We start from the raw sequence: 15306 nt of genomic DNA, 5'->3' as shown, positions 1-15306 counted from the left end.
TGGCCGCTGGGACTCTAGCCTAGTGATCCCCCTTGGTGTCCCTGAAGCCCAACTGCTCGGCTACTCCGCTTAAAGCTGGAGGTTCTGGCTGGCATTGGCACAACTGCCACTACTGCCACTACGACAGCCAGCGCAAGCTCCTCGTAACTCGCTCTCGCACTTGGGGACTTGTTCTCCACGATCGGCCCATTCCATCCTCTCGTCAGCTGTCGACTACTTCATTGGTAACAAATCTCTCCTCTGCTGCTGTAACAACCTTGGCTTGCCTCGCCGCCCTCAACTTCCTGTTGCGCGACGACGTTTCTCTGCCAGCGAGCTCTATACGGAACCTCCTCGTTCGTTTCCCGGATCCTATATCTACCAGCTCCTGCCTGCCTCCAGTCCCCTCGCACCCATCTTTCATTCTTCCAAGCCGCTCCAGCCCGAGTCGAGCTCCACTGACAAGTGCGAATCCTGGTCTCGGCCCCGACCACCACCACCACCACCACCACCATCATCAACATCTCGAGGTCATCGACGTCCTCAAGTCCACCGCTGCGCTTGCGAACCTGCCCTCCACATCTCCCATTCTCCCGATCGAGCCTGCGCTGCTTCAAGCCTTGCCCCCTCGGAACTCGATAACGACGCTTAATTGCCTCCCCCCGCACTCAGGCCGCAACCACAGGAGAACGCCCGTGCAGCTCCCTTTGCAGCTGCAGCCGCATCTGGCGCTGCTTCTGCAGCGCTCTCGCTGTCGCAGCGCTACAGCCAACACCATTCCTTCGACATGGGTGCATGTGGGAGCAAAGAAGCGTCGGCCGAGGACACGGAGCAGAAAAAGAGGAGTCAGGCGATAGACAAGAAACTAGAGGAAGATTCCCGCAGGTTACGGCGAGAATGCAAAATCCTACTGCTCGGTAGGCGACATGAATAACAAATGCTAGTGCGTGCAGGTGACTGATTTTGAACCTCGTAGGGTCCGGTGAGAGTGGCAAGTCTACGATTGTGAAACAGATGAAGATTATCCACCAGAATGGCTACACGCAGGAGGAGAGGGCACTCTACCGGCTCACCATCTACAAAAACCTCATTGATTGCATGAAGGCGCTGATCGGCGCCATGCAGCAGTTTGAAATTGAACCAGAGGATCAAACCGTCAAGGACTACGTGGACTACATAATGGAATTTAACGTTGACCCGGATCCGGATACCTCGCTTGATCCCAAAGTTGCCGACGCCGTTCAGGCCGTCTGGAAAGATCCAGCGTCAGCGAAAACAATGGAACGACAGAGCGAATTCTACTTGATGGATTCAGCCCCCTAGTACGTCGTGGCGTTCTATTCCCGAGGCCAAATGGAGCCCCGACCTGCTCACAGATTGATAGCTTTTTCGAAGAGGTGCGAAGATTGGCAGCGCCTGATTATATCCCCAACGAGGCCGACGTCCTGCGAGCACGCACGAAGACGACGGGTATTTATGAAACCAGATTTACCATGGGCCAATTGAGCATCCAGTCAGTACCACCGGGAGAGACCCAAGCACGCCGTAGCTAACGTTATACCAGCATGTTCGATGTAGGCGGGCAGCGCAGTGAGCGCAAGAAGTGGATCCACTGCTTCGAGAACGTCACATCAATCATTTTCTGTGTGGCACTCAGCGAATACGATCAAGTTTTACTAGAAGAATCAAACCAGGTATGCTGAGGGTCGGAGTCGGAGCAAACAGAAAAGTTGGGCTGGGGTTGCTGACCGCCATTCTAGAACCGGATGATGGAAAGCCTCGTACTGTTTGATTCAGTCGTCAACTCCCGATGGTTCATGCGGACCAGTATCATCCTCTTCCTCAACAAAGTCGACCTGTTCAAGGAGAAGCTAGGTCGATCACCACTAGGGAACTACTTCCCTGATTACTCGGGCGGCAACGACGTCAATCGGGCCGCCAAGTACCTTCTCTGGCGGTTCAACCAAGTGAACCGAGCACAGCTCAACCTCTACCCTCAGTGAGTCACTGTCCCTGCTAAATGTCCCCTGTCGGCCAACTAACCGCGTGTGCAGCCTCACACAAGCCACCGACACGACGAACATTAGGCTAGTTTTCGCCGCTGTGAAGGAGACCATCCTACAAAATGCCCTGAAGGATTCGGGAATATTATGAGAGCCACGACCAGAACCCATTTTTCGTTTGTGTTTGGAAGTTGCATTTTTGCCGGGCGTCCAGCGTCTCATGTGATGAAATTGGGAGTCATGACGGATTGGGAAGGCGCCACTACCACGCGCTGCTATATTTTCTGCCTGGAGGCCTTTGATGTTGCTCGACAGCGGTGTTCCGACTCTTTGTTTTGTTTCCCCGTGTTGCCGCCAATCCTGCGCTTTTTGAGTTTGTCGCCGCAAAAAGTTCGCGTTTTGGAATAGTCTTTTCGTTTGTCAAGTCAAGAGTTGGAGCAAGTGGTGATGGATATCCTTGCGCACGTCAGGGCTGCTACGGCAATGGGCTGTCAATTGTTTGGATTGGGACGAAGGGGCAGACTTGGCCATTGGGACACCACGGCATTCGCAGGATGCTTGGGACGGAATCTTGACCGTTGGGGCAGACATGACGGACGACATCAGCGTTCGATCTTGCTCTCAGTCAAAGCCATCCCGTAAGAACTGGAGACAGGAGGCGGACAGCATTTGGATAGTTGGCTGCAAAGCGAGATACGACATCTGAAGGCTGGGGACGTCGCCGTGTACTCATAATAAGACACTATTTCAACGTGGGACCTCCTGTTTCTCGCAACATCGGCACCATCGGAATCTCGCACCTTGAGGTAGGATCGAGGCCCAATGTGGAAAGCAATTACACAGCAGCCGCCGGTGGATTACAGGACATGGTGGTTCTTCTGTCATGGGCCTTGATGAGCTCAGCATCAGAATGTACGTGGATAGTGCACCCTAGGCGGCGGTGGTCTGATTGATATCACGCCACAGCCTTGCCTCTTTTCCAGCGAGTCTTTGGACTCCAATGTCCCTAATCGCAGTCACTTCCATTGACAAACGGGTCGGCATCTGACTTGTAGCTCGGAAGAACAATAATGACGAGGGAGAGCGGATGGCCACACATTATTCAGAACTGAACAGGGGGGAATACATTCGTTCGGCTGGTGATGGGTGCTCCGTCGCACCCCACGCTCTCAGGCAGCTTTCCTACTCGACGGGCGGTGGGTGGGTGGTAGGTCGGTCCAATGGACTGGACTCGCCTACCTGCCTAGGGCGGTTTAGAAGTGCAGAGGTTGTGGAGGTAAAGCAAGCCGAGGCGGAGGCAAGGGAACCATATTACCGTCATGGTATCCCAGCTCTTTATTTGGCTGACGAGTAGAGGTGCACTCGTATTCCGTACCCCGCCATCTGGTTGCCCTAAACAGCAGCTTTGTCCACCTCTTTTCCGCTTGTGCTTGGTTTCTCATGGCATTGTCCGTCGAAGGAAGTAAGTGGACATACAGAGTGGTAGGTCTTGATCGATATCCGGGACTGCATTAGAATAAAGAAGCAATAATAGAAAGAGAGAGGGGGGGGGTGTAACAGTAGAAACCTCGCCACTCTCTGGTTGCACATGCAAACTGCCCAGCTTGCCCACCGCCCCGTTGCCGTGGAGCCTGAGCTCTAGCTACCAGGTATGGGCGCAGGCAGCTCGCAAGGCGGGGTAAAGGATCTGAAAGGCGGAAATCTCGAAATATGGGCGCATGCAGTCGTCCTTGAGCAATGCATTTCTCTTTTTCATGGCTCACCGCATAGTCTAGGAAGATATTCAAGCTTTGGCAGGGCTACTGATCGACGATGCCTCGATGCGAGACTGCTGTAGATAGAAAGATCCATGGTCTATTCCAAGCAGAGACACAAGGCCCGCTGTTGCTGGCAGCACTAATGCATATCGAATGCTGAATGATGGAGCTGGGTAAGAAATAGCCCGTTAATAGGTTGGATCCGGTTCTGCATGGCATCCATCATATTGCATTTGCAATGACGGAAGTCCATGAGCCATGAGGCCAGTGCAAGGCCAAGGGGAAACCACACCTCCATTGGCTTTCAATTAATCCAAGCTCCCCCTTCCTTCCCGTCCTATCGAGCTATACCACGACCTTTTGCCCTGCCCCTCTGTCCTCACCATTCTCCCTTACTATTCTCATCCTCCCTCACCTCCTTTCTCGAGGCAACTTGATCTTCCAAGTCATTGACTTCCTTCCTTCATATTATCCTTATCTCTCTGCGCTCCCTTTGGCTTGCTCGTGTAGTTTAGTCCTACCCCGCCGACAAGATGGCCGCCGCAGCCGCCGCCGCAGTTTCCCAACCCCCGCGGGAGCGTAGACCCTCGACGGGCGCTCCTATTTCAACCTTGATAGGCCCTGTCGGCCCTGGCTTCACTCGACCCAAGCACAAGAGAACCGCCACAGGCTTCGGAGCTGGCGACATCAAGGCCGTGGAGTCAAGCATTCCAGAGCACATGCGAGAGGCGTGAGTACTCCCTCCCCGTTCCAATGCCACACGGATGGACACGCCATGCTGACCTGTCTTTCCAACAATAGCTGGAGAAAATTTGTAAACTCCATCCTCTGTTCTCCCGAAGCCGGTGCCACTTCTAACTCAGGATTGGACAGTCCCCGCGCCCTTTCACTAGCAAAGAAGAGTTTGAGGTCAGTAGCGGAAGCTTCTCTAGGCGAGGACAAACGGCCTGACGCTCTCAACAGGCAGAATGTGTCAAGCATATCGAAACCACTTTGGCGAGATCCCTCTTCAATTGCGACGAGCTGTACGTCATGCCGCTCTGTTGGCACGAACAATTCCTCACGCTGACCGGCATGCAGGGCCGCATACTCCGGGACTTCGCTGGCCTTTCGCGATCGCCTGATCATTGATTGGAACAAGACTCAGCAGAGGCAGACATTTGTCGACCAAAAGAGAATCTACTGTGAGTCCTAGGAACGCTGTGGTGGAAGTGTGGTAGCTCACAAGCTTGGAAGATCTCTCCCTCGAGTTCTTGATGGGCAGAGCACTGGATAATGCAATGCTCAACGTTGGATTGAAAGGCGTGGCCAAAGGTTTGTTATCCTCCACGACGCCGTGTTGAGCGCGCTGACATGGGATTAGACGGTCTCGCAGAACTCGGATTCCGCATTGAGGACATCATTGAACAGGAGCACGACGCGGCTTTGGGCAATGGAGGTCTCGGTCGACTCGCTGCATGTTTCCTCGACAGCTTGGCCTCCTTGAACTACGCAGCTTGGGGTTACGGCCTCCGATACCGATACGGCATTTTCAAGCAAGAGATTGAGAATGGGTATCAGGTTGAAATTCCGGATTATTGGCTCGATTTCAACCCTTGGGAGTTCCCCAGACACGACGTCACGGTCGATGTGCAGTTCTATGGTTGGGTCAACAAGTTCACAGATGAGGAGGGTAAGCAGATTGTGTCCTGGCAGGACGGCGAGGTCGTCACGGCGACTGCTTACGATGTGCCCATTCCGGGCTACGGGACCCCGACCGTGAACAATCTGCGTCTTTGGTCGAGCAAGGCCTCAAGTGGCGAGTTCGACTTCTCCAAATTCAATTCTGGCGAGTACGAAAGTGCCGTGGCCGACGAGCAGCGTGCCGAAACGATATCAGCTGTGCTGTACCCGAATGACAACCTCGAAAGGGGCAAGGAGCTCCGCTTGAAGCAACAGTACTTCTGGTGTGCCGCGTCTCTGCACGATATCGTCCGCAGATTCAAAAAAACCAAACGCGAGTGGTCTGAATTCCCCGAACAAGTGGCCATTCAGCTAAATGACACGCATCCAACGCTTGCCATTGTCGAGTTGCAGCGAATTCTGATCGACATGGAGGGTCTCGAATGGGACACCGCCTGGAACATTGTCACCAAGACATTTGGTTATACCAACCACACTGTTTTGCCAGAAGCATTGGAGAAATGGTCCGTACCTCTGATCCAGAATCTCCTGCCACGGCATCTACAGGTTAGTAGCTTCCCATTTCCTTAGGCACCCCATCTTATAAAGACCGTTATTAACATACGAGATACTGGAACAGATTATATACGATATCAATCTCTATTTCCTCCAGTCTGTCGAACGGCGCTTCCCGAAGGACCGCGATATGTTGGCGCGAGTCTCCATCATTGAAGAGTCACAGCCCAAGATGATACGGATGGCCTACCTTGCAATTGTTGGCTCCCACAAGGTCAATGGCGTGGCCGAGCTCCACTCGGATTTGATCAAGACGACCATTTTCAAGGACTTTGTCAAAGTCTATGGCCCGGACAAATTCACCAATGTTACCAACGGCATCACTCCCCGCCGATGGCTGCACCAGGCAAACCCACGCCTTTCCGAACTGATTGCTTCAAAGATCGGAAACTATGAATTCCTGAAGGATTTGACACTACTCAACAAATTGGAGCCGTTCGCTGACGACAAGGCGTTCAAGAAGGAGTGGGCGGAGATCAAGTACGCCAACAAGGTCCGACTTGCCCAGCATATCCTGAAGACCACAGGGGTGAGTGTCAACCCCAAAGCCCTCTTTGACATCCAAGTCAAGCGAATCCACGAGTACAAACGTCAGCAACTCAATATTTTCGGCGTGATTCATCGTTACCTGGCGATCAAGGCGATGACGCCTGAGGAGCGCAAGAAGGTCTCGCCCAAGGTGTCCATCTTTGGTGGCAAAGCCGCCCCAGGCTACTGGATGGCCAAGACCATCATCCATCTGATCAACAAGGTTGGAGAAGTGGTCAACAAAGATCCCGATGTTGGCGATTTGCTGAAGGTGGTCTTTGTGGCAGACTACAATGTCAGCAAGGCAGAGATCATCATTCCAGCTTCAGACATCAGTGAACACATCTCCACCGCTGGTACCGAGGCCTCGGGCACTAGCAATATGAAATTTGTGCTGAATGGCGGTCTGATCATTGGCACACTCGATGGGGCGAACATTGAAATCACTCGCGAAATCGGAGAACAGAACATCTTCTTGTTTGGCAATCTGTCCGAGGACGTGGAGGATTTGCGACACCACCACTTCTACGGCAATTACCAAGTCAACCCTGAGCTTCTGAAAGTGTTTGAATGCATCAAGAAGGGCACTTTCGGTGACGAGGCCGCTTTTGGTGCCCTCATCAGTGCCATTGTGGAGCACGGCGACTATTACCTTGGTGAGACCGTCTTTGAGCTCGAATGGCGGATCATAGGCTGATGAAATGATTGTACAGTGAGCGATGACTTCAACAGTTACTGCCAGACCCAAGATCTCATCGACGAGGCATACAAAGACCAGGACTCCTGGGTTACCAAGTCGATCATGAGCGTGGCCAGGATGGGATTCTTCACGTCGGGTACGTCCAGCTTGCACAAATTCCCATCCCATCGTCGATGGTAGGCTAACCTGATGTTTAGACCGCTGCATCAACGAGTATGCTGATACGATCTGGAACATTGAACCTCTCGATGTCAAGGATGAGAAGGAGGTTAGAGCACGAACTGGACTTGATACCTAGACCTAGCCGAAGACTTCAAGGCTGTTCGTTCTTTAGATATCAAATCAATAATGAAGGCGGGAAGAGCATTCACCTTACCAAGGCATTGGACCAAACCCCCTTTAAGACTTGGGATTGCGGGAAAAGAATGGATACAGCATAGTCAACCCTTTAACATAGCACTCTGGAATTTCCACCCAGGGCAGGAGGGCGGAAGATAGAGGGCAACGGAGCGTGGTGATGACCTTAGTGAAACACAGTTATGATTCTCGAGCACGCAGGAAGGCACACGATCTTGTGATATAAACGTATACTCCCGCCGATCTTCCGTTGTGAGATAGTGAGAGTTCAAGGATGCAGGAGTAGGATGCACAAGGGAACAACGGAGGCTTCCGCCCTCCATCGCGGCGGCGGTGCCAAGCGCGGAGCCCGTCACATCGGAGTAACTAAAATCCGAGACCGGCGTAGACTCTATCATTCCTCAGCGGAAACGGGGATCCTCTTTGTTTTCTGTACGTCCACTAGATACAGGTGCGCTGCGTCTCTGACCCCACGAGGTGTGGTAAAGTTACAGCCTCTCGACCTGTCCTGCTCTTGAGATGCATAACATACTGTTTTCAGCCGCAATATGACAACCATTACGCCTCAGGTCGCTGTCGTCGACTTCCACCACGCTCGGTACGTTTCAATCCCTTTGCCCAAAACTCAAATTGGCCCGTTCCCCACTCTGCTGCACGTTCTATACGAAAGGTATTGTTTCGTTTGGCTGACAGACAGGTGGATAAAGTGGCCCAGAGGTCGAGTTTTGGGTGCACAGCGATGGCGAGAACCTGGCCAAACTCAACGACTGGTCGTTGTTGCCGTTCATGGCGCTCTCCGACGGCGCTCACGCCATGGCAGAGGAGTTCAGTTATTTCACCCTGCTCGACAATCGGCGCCCAGGCTCAGATCTCACCGAGGCCCCATCGAGTTCCGAGGCGAATTCGCGCGGAACGGGTGCGGTGACGAGCGCTGCCACGAGTCTTTTCGGCATCTCGTGCACGCGGCAGATCCGGGCGGAGAAACTCAAGCGTCGCTCCGTGGACGTGACCCGGTCGACGGTCCAGAAGGCCGTTGTCGTCATCTCGCCCACCGCGAGAGGCATGGGGGAACTAAGGGAAAGACTGGGGATCGTGACGGCAGCCTGGTTTGCACAGGAGTAAGTCGGACTCCTTGCCTAACCAGTGTGCATCCGTCCGTCGTTGCCCCGTTCCATTGAGGGAGCGGTGTAGCCAGTGCGATTGGTGGTACGAGAGAGACTAATTTGTGAGATAGAGATTTTTCAGATATCTCGATTTTGAAGGTGGGTGAGTGCCCGTCACGCCGGCCGTCGAACATTCGGGTTGAGTTGATGCGGAAAGCAAATGCTGATCGTTTGCGCCATGCAGGAATTTCAGGAGAGTCTACTCAGAGCCCCGCCCACGCATGAGGATGGGAAGGACCATCATTTCGGTATGTGGTCGACCTTTGCGCTGTTCTTGTCTTCCGGCACCTTCATTTGGCGACACAAAGGCCTGGATGGGATGCCGGGGCTTGGCTTTACGCGGCACTGATATCGGGATGCTTATAGGTCTCTCCCTCCGAGAACTGATATATGAGTTTAGACACCAGACCTTGGCTCTGGTCAAATGTCTCCTACTGCAACGGAAGGTGAGATTTCTGCTATCTTTGACACCATTCCTCCCCTCCCCCCTCGTTCTCGAACATAAATCTTGTCGACCATCCGATGCTCACTGTCCATCGTGCTCACATGTTGTCCCTTTCTGTTGCAGATGCTCTTCTTTGGCTCCAAGTGTGAAAGGCTGTGCATGATGCAGTTCGCCCTGGTCTCGCTTATTCCCGGACTCATTGCAAACTTGCAAGACGCAGCAGATCCGAGCCTGGATACTTACGCACAGAACGTGCAGAAGGCGACCAGCTTGAGAACCGGCGATAGGGGTTCATGTATGTTGATTGATCCAAGGACCGCTATTCACAATGAAGGATAGCCGCTAACGTGGGTTGCAGTATTAGCATTCATGGGCCTGCCGTTGCAAATATTCGGGAAGGTGAGTAGTGTGTAGGGGGTTAGATGATATCTCTGCCCAACCTTTAACTTCATCTCTTCACCCCGAGCTGACCATCTCCATCGCTCGATCACATTAGGGCTCAATCTTTGGCCCATACACTCCCCTGCAACAACTCGACATTCTCGCCGACTACGACACAAAATCCTATGTCGTCGGTTCCACCAACAGCCTCCTTCTCCAGCAGAAAGAAAAGTACAGTGACATTCTCATCAATCTGGACGAGTCCAACTCCATGACCATGACTTCGCCTTCTTTGCGCACCGCCCTTGTCCTGAGTGCAGCGGATCGTCGGTGGATCGACTACATCACCCAGACAGTTCTGGACACGTGGGATCCAGAAAACCCGAGTCGGCCGAGAAACATGGGCTACGCAGGGTCCGAAGACGCGATCCGCATGCAGTTTGAAGAATACATCCTCTCCCTGCTCAGCAGCATGGCATATCAAGTCTACCATGAATCCGTCTCGGAGAACAGCATCCCGGCCTCGGTCGCGAACATTGAGAACTTGCCCGAACCGGGCGACACGGCGTCGGACTTCAACCCCGAATTCCTCGCCATGTGGCGGTCGACCAACAACTTCGCCCTCTTCGACCGCCTCACGCGCGGCAACCGCATCTTCGACATCATCGAGCCGCGGCACCCGACCGGCGGGGGTTTGACCGTGGAAGATCTGCAGAGGAGGGTGGCCCGCGGGATGGCCGATCTCCACCTTGACGAGAGGGTGCGGGAGGGGAGGGAACAACTGGGCCGCACGCTGCAGAGCGGGCGCGAGAGGGTGGAAGCCGGGATGGCGAGGTTTTGGGCCGAGGTGGAACGCGCGAGGGAGCAGAGAGCGCAGCAGCGGGCGACCAAGCGATCAAGCGGCAGCCACAGCATCACGAGGGCCAGCGGAGACGGGGAAAGCAAAGAGCCCAACCAGGACCCTGCGACGACGACGACGACAAAACCCGCCGTGGCCCTGTCGAGTGCGAGTTCAAACTCGAGTTGGATGGTCGTCGAGGCCACCGGTGGTGAACCCGGATCCAAGGCCCGGCCTGTCTCACCTCCCGCCTCATCCACCGGCAGTGGCAGTGGCAGCGGCGGCACGTCGACAGTCCCGGCCGGCTCGAACTGGACGGCATCCCTCCGTGACCGGGCCCCGCGCGTCGACGCCTCGCAGATCCAGGCTTCGGCGCGCGAGGGCGCGGTTCGGGCGGGGGCCTACCTGAGCGGCTGGGGTTCCTGGGCGAGGGAACGGATACAGCAGTCTCAGCAAGGCAAGGGGGCGTCCCAGAGTGCCCCTGGAGCGAACGAGGCTGGAGGAGGAGGAGGTGGCGGCGGTGGTGGTTGAGGATGAAAAGGGCAGATATCCAATCCGAGGGTAGAGCATGGGAGTGGTTGACGCGCAAGGCATTGGAATGGAATGGCGCGACGCCCTTCAAGCACAGGCTGCACGTCGAATCCCAAGTCGAGGGGAATCCCAAGACCAAACGAACGAGATCGATGCGTCTTCAAGTGGTGTGCTAGCAGCCCGGGACAAACCACCAACGCGCCTTCGAAGGAAAGTAGAGGGGGTGAATGAAAGCCATGCCACGCCATGCCATGCCACACGACCAACGAAAAACCACACCAGGCGGAATCCATGTTCCTCTCAGGACCTGCCCACACTTCTGCCCTACTACATGCCTCCAATTGATATCTTGCCCTGGGCCTGTTTGTTGTTGTTTTTTTCGGGTTTCCTTTCTCCATTCCTACCCATCCTTATCCCGCGGGCCACCGGCTGTAGACATACCTAGTAGATACATATGGACACACACACACATAAAATACATATCTCAACGGCAGGACAGGCCTCGAGGAGAAAAACACGGCACAGTCCGACAGAGAATAGAACGCCATCTCGGAATCTAGCAGGTCACTGCACAGAGACGAGGTAGCCGCTGGATCAGATATGCGTTAGTACTATTAATAAGGACAGGATATCCCTTACATCTGGAGTCATGCTTCTGTCGGGTTGAGGCAAAGAAAGGCAAAGGAAACAGAGAACAGAGCAGGCGTTCTGGCGAAGACCAAGATTACTTGTGAGCTAGAGACCTGGATAAACGAGAGAGTCTTCTTTGGCATTGTCATCATCATACTGCTCGTCAAGGGGCCTCTTTGCGCAAAAACATGACCAGCACCAAACGTTTCTTGTCTCGACCAACCGACCGTAGACTAAGTACCGTCCCCGTTACAAGCCCGTTGTTGCCCTTTGAGACCGACTGCTCGCATGATACCCTCCGCCAGGCCTTTCCCATAGTCCCGACCCATTTATTCCTGTCGACTTATGGACACTTTCAAGAGCTCATATGCACGCATCGTCAAGTCATTCCATCGAATTCATGTCCCATCAGCTGTCTTCTTTGTCCTCTCTTTAAGAACGCTCGTAGGAGTTTGACTGATGACCGTAAGAGAAAACTGAGAGAGAAAGCAACGCACTCCGCTGCACCGCCACGCAATGCTGATATCCATACCACCCCATTGATAAGGTGGATTCATCCGTCAACGGACCCGTCAAAGATCCCTCGGTCCCATTCGCCCTAACTCACCCCGTATCGAGTGCTGAATGCCCCGGCTGAATTTTGCAATAAGAAAGAAAAATGAGCGAGAGGGACGTCTTCTCTGCCCGAGGATAACCAATAGATCCGCCTTTCAGGAGAGAGCCGTCGTGCACAACAAGTGCATGACTCATGCGATGTAAGCCAATTCATCATTGTCCAAACGTTCAATGTAGTCTTTCTCCATAAGGGCGTCGATGTTTTTCTTAATATCGGAAATCTTGGGGGGGAACCGGTTCCGGACTTGGTTGATGACTTCCTCAACCAGATGGACATGCTTGAGCTTTTTGCGACCTTTCATAATACGAACGATCACAGCCTGGCAGAGTTAGGCGGTCGCAAATTCAAAAGAGAACTCGAAAGCACGTACCTGGAGCAACAGTTTTCGGTCCTCCTCAATTGTCTTGTGAGTGTCTTCGGACTCTACCTTCTGTTCGGACTTGACAGTAATGTTCAGGTTAATCTTGACCTTCTTGTTCTTGAAGTTGTGGTTCAGCGAATAACTAGTGCCGGGCGCGGGTTTGCCGTCATCCGGTGTCGTGTTCAAGACGCGGGCTTTGCACAGGATGCCAATTGCGGGTTCAATTGTTTCATCCGTCAACTTGGTAAGTTCTTTGATCTCCGAATAATCCAATTTGTCCGACTCGTTAAATAGAAGAAGGATGGCCATCTGGTAGGTCGAAACTTGGAAGGTGTATGGCACTTTCTGACTCTTGATGTAGTTGGCTCGGATTTCGCCTTTGCACAACTGCCATAACCATGTCAACTTGCGGCCATTATGTTTCTGGTCGTAGAATCTGGTAAACGACTCGATGGCTTTGTTAATTTCGGTAGGAGGGGCAAATGGAGTGTTGGGAGCATTGAGAGGCCAAAAACCGGTTCCCAAGATTTGGAATGTGGAGTCGACGGTCCTCTTCTCGTCACTGTCCTCGAGAATCTTGTCATGCCAGTCTTTGTAGGCAGTATTGAGATCCTTGGAAATTTGAACGTCTTGGAACATCCTCTGAAGCTTGTTGGTGTACTCATAACCACATGCCTCTTTCAGTTTACTGATCATGCTCGTTTCCGCATCGTCTGATACAGAGCTTGTGTGCACAAGACGCTTGGCCAGCATCCGGGAGTAGAACTTCTGGAATACATCCTTGTCCTCAATGTATTTGAACACAACCATGATTTGTACAAGGAGTTCTTCAAGCTCAGACTCGTCGGCCGCCTTGGCGCCTTTCTTGAGGAGTTGATCAGCGTATTTGGCAAGTAGTTCGGGTGACCGAGTCGAGTTGGTTTTGCAAACTTGGTTGTGGTTGACAAATTCCTGGCAAGCATTATCGAGCGACCGCACAAACTCAGACTCTCCGGTAAAAGCGACGTTAACGAGTTGTTGATATTTGCCATGGATTTCGAGCAATGCGTCGACATAGACTTTGGGTTCGAAGCCGTCTCCTTGGGCCGCAACTTTCTCAACAGCTGCGATACCGGCTTTCCGGACATGGCTCTCAAAGCGGGTTCTCAGAGGGTCCAGTCCATCTTTAATTCTGGATAGGAGTTTGTACATCCGGGCAAGGTCCTCCGTACGCTCGTTGTCGAGCAGCACCTGAAATTCATCCCGCAGCAGTACGGAGTGGGCACTGATGAGGGCTTCGTTGCACGTTTCCATGAGTTTCTTCATGATGTCGGGGTGCAGGTAGAGGCCTACACGCTCCTTCTCTTCTTCGAGTCTTGCTTCCGCCTTCTTCATGTATTCGACGACGCTGTTCTCTGCCACAAACCGTCGGGATTCATTGGTGTAGTATTCTTTGGTGGCGGCAATAAATGGACGTTCGAAGTACATGCGATAGACGTCTAGGGTGGACTTGGTGCTGTCAAGCTCGTCCAAGCCGAGCGAGACAAAGGAATCGACAATCGCCTTGATCTGCATCTGATCAATAGTCTCGCCGTTGCGCTGCTTCTCAACCAGTCTCAAGACCGCATCCATGACCTTGCCCTCCACCGCCTTGAAGAAGTCCTCCTTCCACTTGACCAGGTGCAGAGTGTAGACATCGTAGACGTTCTTCTTGCCTTCGTCGATTTCTCGCTTCACCCAGTGTCGATTTAGGTATCTGAAGAGGTGGTTGTTGTATTTTGCAGCGTCGGTATAACGTTTCCATTCTCGAATGTAGAAAGCCAAGAGTGCCTCGTCTGTGTGTGATTCGGAGGCGGCTAAGACATCACGGAGATGTGCCGTGAGATATTGACCAAGGAGAGTGTAAAGCTCTTCACCGAGAAGATGAGCGCCGCGATGAACGGGACTTAAGGTCCCTGGCGAGCCTGCCTGACCTTGATTCGTGGCTGCCTTCTGCGAAGTACAGAAATTGTGCACTGCGGTATACACGCCCCTGGCATCGGGTCAGCAAGAGTATTACCTGCAACAAAGGAAGATGCTTTGGCGAACATGTATGTCTTCATATCGAGACCCTCTTGCAACTTGGTCATTACGTTGTTGACATTCTTCTCGAGATACGTCCACCTACAGACAGTTAACAGGGTGTTCAGCTTCCATTGTCCTGTCATCCTTACGTAGAATCAAGATCGTCTCGTGCCCGCATCGCCGGGTTCGAGGCCGTGCCGGTTGTGGGTGCCATGTTTGGGTAGTATGTTTCTCTCCACTGAAACCTGGAGTGATATCGCTTCACGGAGCGGCTGTAGAGACTGGTCCAGAGGATGAAAGGCTATGCCGAGACGACAGTCGCGGATGAGGATCAGCCTAGCCTTCTTCCTTGCAGGGATTTGTGTGCTTGGTATTGTTCCTTCTCCTCACAACTTCCTACCAGATCGATTCCTTGGGGCGACGGCGAAAGGAGGGAATGAGGGCAAGTCGAGGTTCGCTGGAGAGGATGGCACGAGTAGTGTGTGGGATCCAGTCACTGCAAGTTCAAGAGGGAAGCAATCTCATTCCTAGAGCGCATTCCAACTCGAAGACAGGTGACGAGAGGGGACGAGGCGTCAGTCGTGATCACTGCATGCACAGAGGTGCCGTAGGCAGGTTGTTTGTGGAGAGAGAGAGGCTGCAATAAGGGCAAGGCCGCAGAACATCTGATCGGTCTGGATCATCCATTTCTTCCGTAGGGATGATGACTAACTATGAAAGATGACGTCAGTTGGCC

At 53.2% G+C, this 15306-nt stretch overlaps 5 protein-coding genes across 5 annotated transcripts; 4 read left to right on the top strand and 1 right to left on the bottom strand.

Annotated features, from left to right (window-relative positions):
• The first annotated feature begins 121 nt into the window (after positions 1-121).
• Positions 122-2989, top strand: PV07_10412 (guanine nucleotide-binding protein alpha-3 subunit). Its single transcript, XM_016397737.1, has 6 exons — positions 122-896; positions 956-1301; positions 1364-1492; positions 1544-1673; positions 1740-1978; positions 2034-2989. The coding sequence occupies exons 1-6, from the start codon at positions 767-769 to the stop codon at positions 2131-2133; spliced, it is 1074 nt and encodes a 357-aa protein (XP_016244928.1). The 5' UTR covers positions 122-766; the 3' UTR covers positions 2134-2989.
• A 1065-nt stretch (positions 2990-4054) lies between these two features.
• PV07_10411 (uncharacterized protein) lies at positions 4055-7861 on the top strand. The gene is made up of 10 exons (XM_016397736.1): positions 4055-4469; positions 4541-4553; positions 4613-4648; positions 4703-4764; positions 4820-4923; positions 4976-5053; positions 5103-5968; positions 6042-7161; positions 7219-7341; positions 7403-7861. The coding sequence occupies exons 1-10, from the start codon at positions 4273-4275 to the stop codon at positions 7501-7503; spliced, it is 2700 nt and encodes an 899-aa protein (XP_016244927.1). The 5' UTR covers positions 4055-4272; the 3' UTR covers positions 7504-7861.
• A 148-nt stretch (positions 7862-8009) lies between these two features.
• Positions 8010-10926, top strand: PV07_10410 (uncharacterized protein). Its single transcript, XM_016397735.1, has 8 exons — positions 8010-8160; positions 8270-8680; positions 8797-8824; positions 8910-8973; positions 9092-9171; positions 9294-9465; positions 9529-9569; positions 9667-10926. The coding sequence occupies exons 1-8, from the start codon at positions 8111-8113 to the stop codon at positions 10918-10920; spliced, it is 2100 nt and encodes a 699-aa protein (XP_016244926.1). The 5' UTR covers positions 8010-8110; the 3' UTR covers positions 10921-10926.
• Positions 10927-10957: 31 nt separating this feature from the next.
• PV07_10409 (uncharacterized protein) lies at positions 10958-11365 on the top strand (the record flags this gene model as incomplete). The annotated part of the gene is made up of 1 exon (XM_016397734.1): positions 10958-11365. The coding sequence occupies one exon, from the start codon at positions 10958-10960 to the stop codon at positions 11363-11365; it is 408 nt and encodes a 135-aa protein (XP_016244925.1).
• A 247-nt stretch (positions 11366-11612) lies between these two features.
• PV07_10408 (uncharacterized protein) lies at positions 11613-15219 on the bottom strand. The gene is made up of 4 exons (XM_016397733.1): positions 14720-15219; positions 14595-14669; positions 12537-14538; positions 11613-12485 (listed from the first exon to the last, which is right to left on the bottom strand). Exons 1-4 carry the CDS (start codon positions 14782-14784, stop codon positions 12297-12299), a joined length of 2331 nt encoding a protein of 776 aa, XP_016244924.1. The 5' UTR covers positions 14785-15219; the 3' UTR covers positions 11613-12296.
• Between the last annotated feature and the right edge of the window lie 87 nt (positions 15220-15306).

Source organism: Cladophialophora immunda (genome assembly GCF_000835495.1).
Source record: "Cladophialophora immunda strain CBS 83496 unplaced genomic scaffold supercont1.6, whole genome shotgun sequence".
Classification (NCBI taxonomy): domain Eukaryota; kingdom Fungi; phylum Ascomycota; class Eurotiomycetes; order Chaetothyriales; family Herpotrichiellaceae; genus Cladophialophora; species Cladophialophora immunda.
This window is presented reverse-complemented; position numbering and strand designations above follow the sequence as displayed.

What these genes read in the sequence shown, in the direction of transcription:
- PV07_10412 (XM_016397737.1), top strand. Translation starts at nt 767, where the DNA reads ATGGGTGCATGTGGGAGCAAAGAAGCGTCGGCCGAGGACACGGAGCAG. An exon ending in TTGATGGATTCAGCCCCCTA is followed by an intron (nt 1,302 to 1,363) that starts GTACGTCGTGGC and finishes ACAGATTGATAG; the next exon opens with CTTTTTCGAAGAGGTGCGAA. An exon ending in CAGCTCAACCTCTACCCTCA is followed by an intron (nt 1,979 to 2,033) that starts GTGAGTCACTGT and finishes CCGCGTGTGCAG; the next exon opens with CCTCACACAAGCCACCGACA.
- PV07_10411 (XM_016397736.1), top strand. Translation starts at nt 4,273, where the DNA reads ATGGCCGCCGCAGCCGCCGCCGCAGTTTCCCAACCCCCGCGGGAGCGT. An exon ending in CTCTTCAATTGCGACGAGCT is followed by an intron (nt 4,765 to 4,819) that starts GTACGTCATGCC and finishes ACCGGCATGCAG; the next exon opens with GGCCGCATACTCCGGGACTT. An exon ending in CGACCAAAAGAGAATCTACT is followed by an intron (nt 4,924 to 4,975) that starts GTGAGTCCTAGG and finishes CAAGCTTGGAAG; the next exon opens with ATCTCTCCCTCGAGTTCTTG.
- PV07_10410 (XM_016397735.1), top strand. Translation starts at nt 8,111, where the DNA reads ATGACAACCATTACGCCTCAGGTCGCTGTCGTCGACTTCCACCACGCT. An exon ending in GTCTCCTACTGCAACGGAAG is followed by an intron (nt 9,172 to 9,293) that starts GTGAGATTTCTG and finishes TTTCTGTTGCAG; the next exon opens with ATGCTCTTCTTTGGCTCCAA. An exon ending in CGTTGCAAATATTCGGGAAG is followed by an intron (nt 9,570 to 9,666) that starts GTGAGTAGTGTG and finishes CGATCACATTAG; the next exon opens with GGCTCAATCTTTGGCCCATA.
- PV07_10408 (XM_016397733.1), bottom strand. Translation starts at nt 14,784, where the DNA reads ATGGCACCCACAACCGGCACGGCCTCGAACCCGGCGATGCGGGCACGA. An exon ending in CTCGATATGAAGACATACAT is followed by an intron (nt 14,539 to 14,594) that starts GTTCGCCAAAGC and finishes ACCCGATGCCAG; the next exon opens with GGGCGTGTATACCGCAGTGC. An exon ending in ACCGAAAACTGTTGCTCCAG is followed by an intron (nt 12,486 to 12,536) that starts GTACGTGCTTTC and finishes TAACTCTGCCAG; the next exon opens with GCTGTGATCGTTCGTATTAT.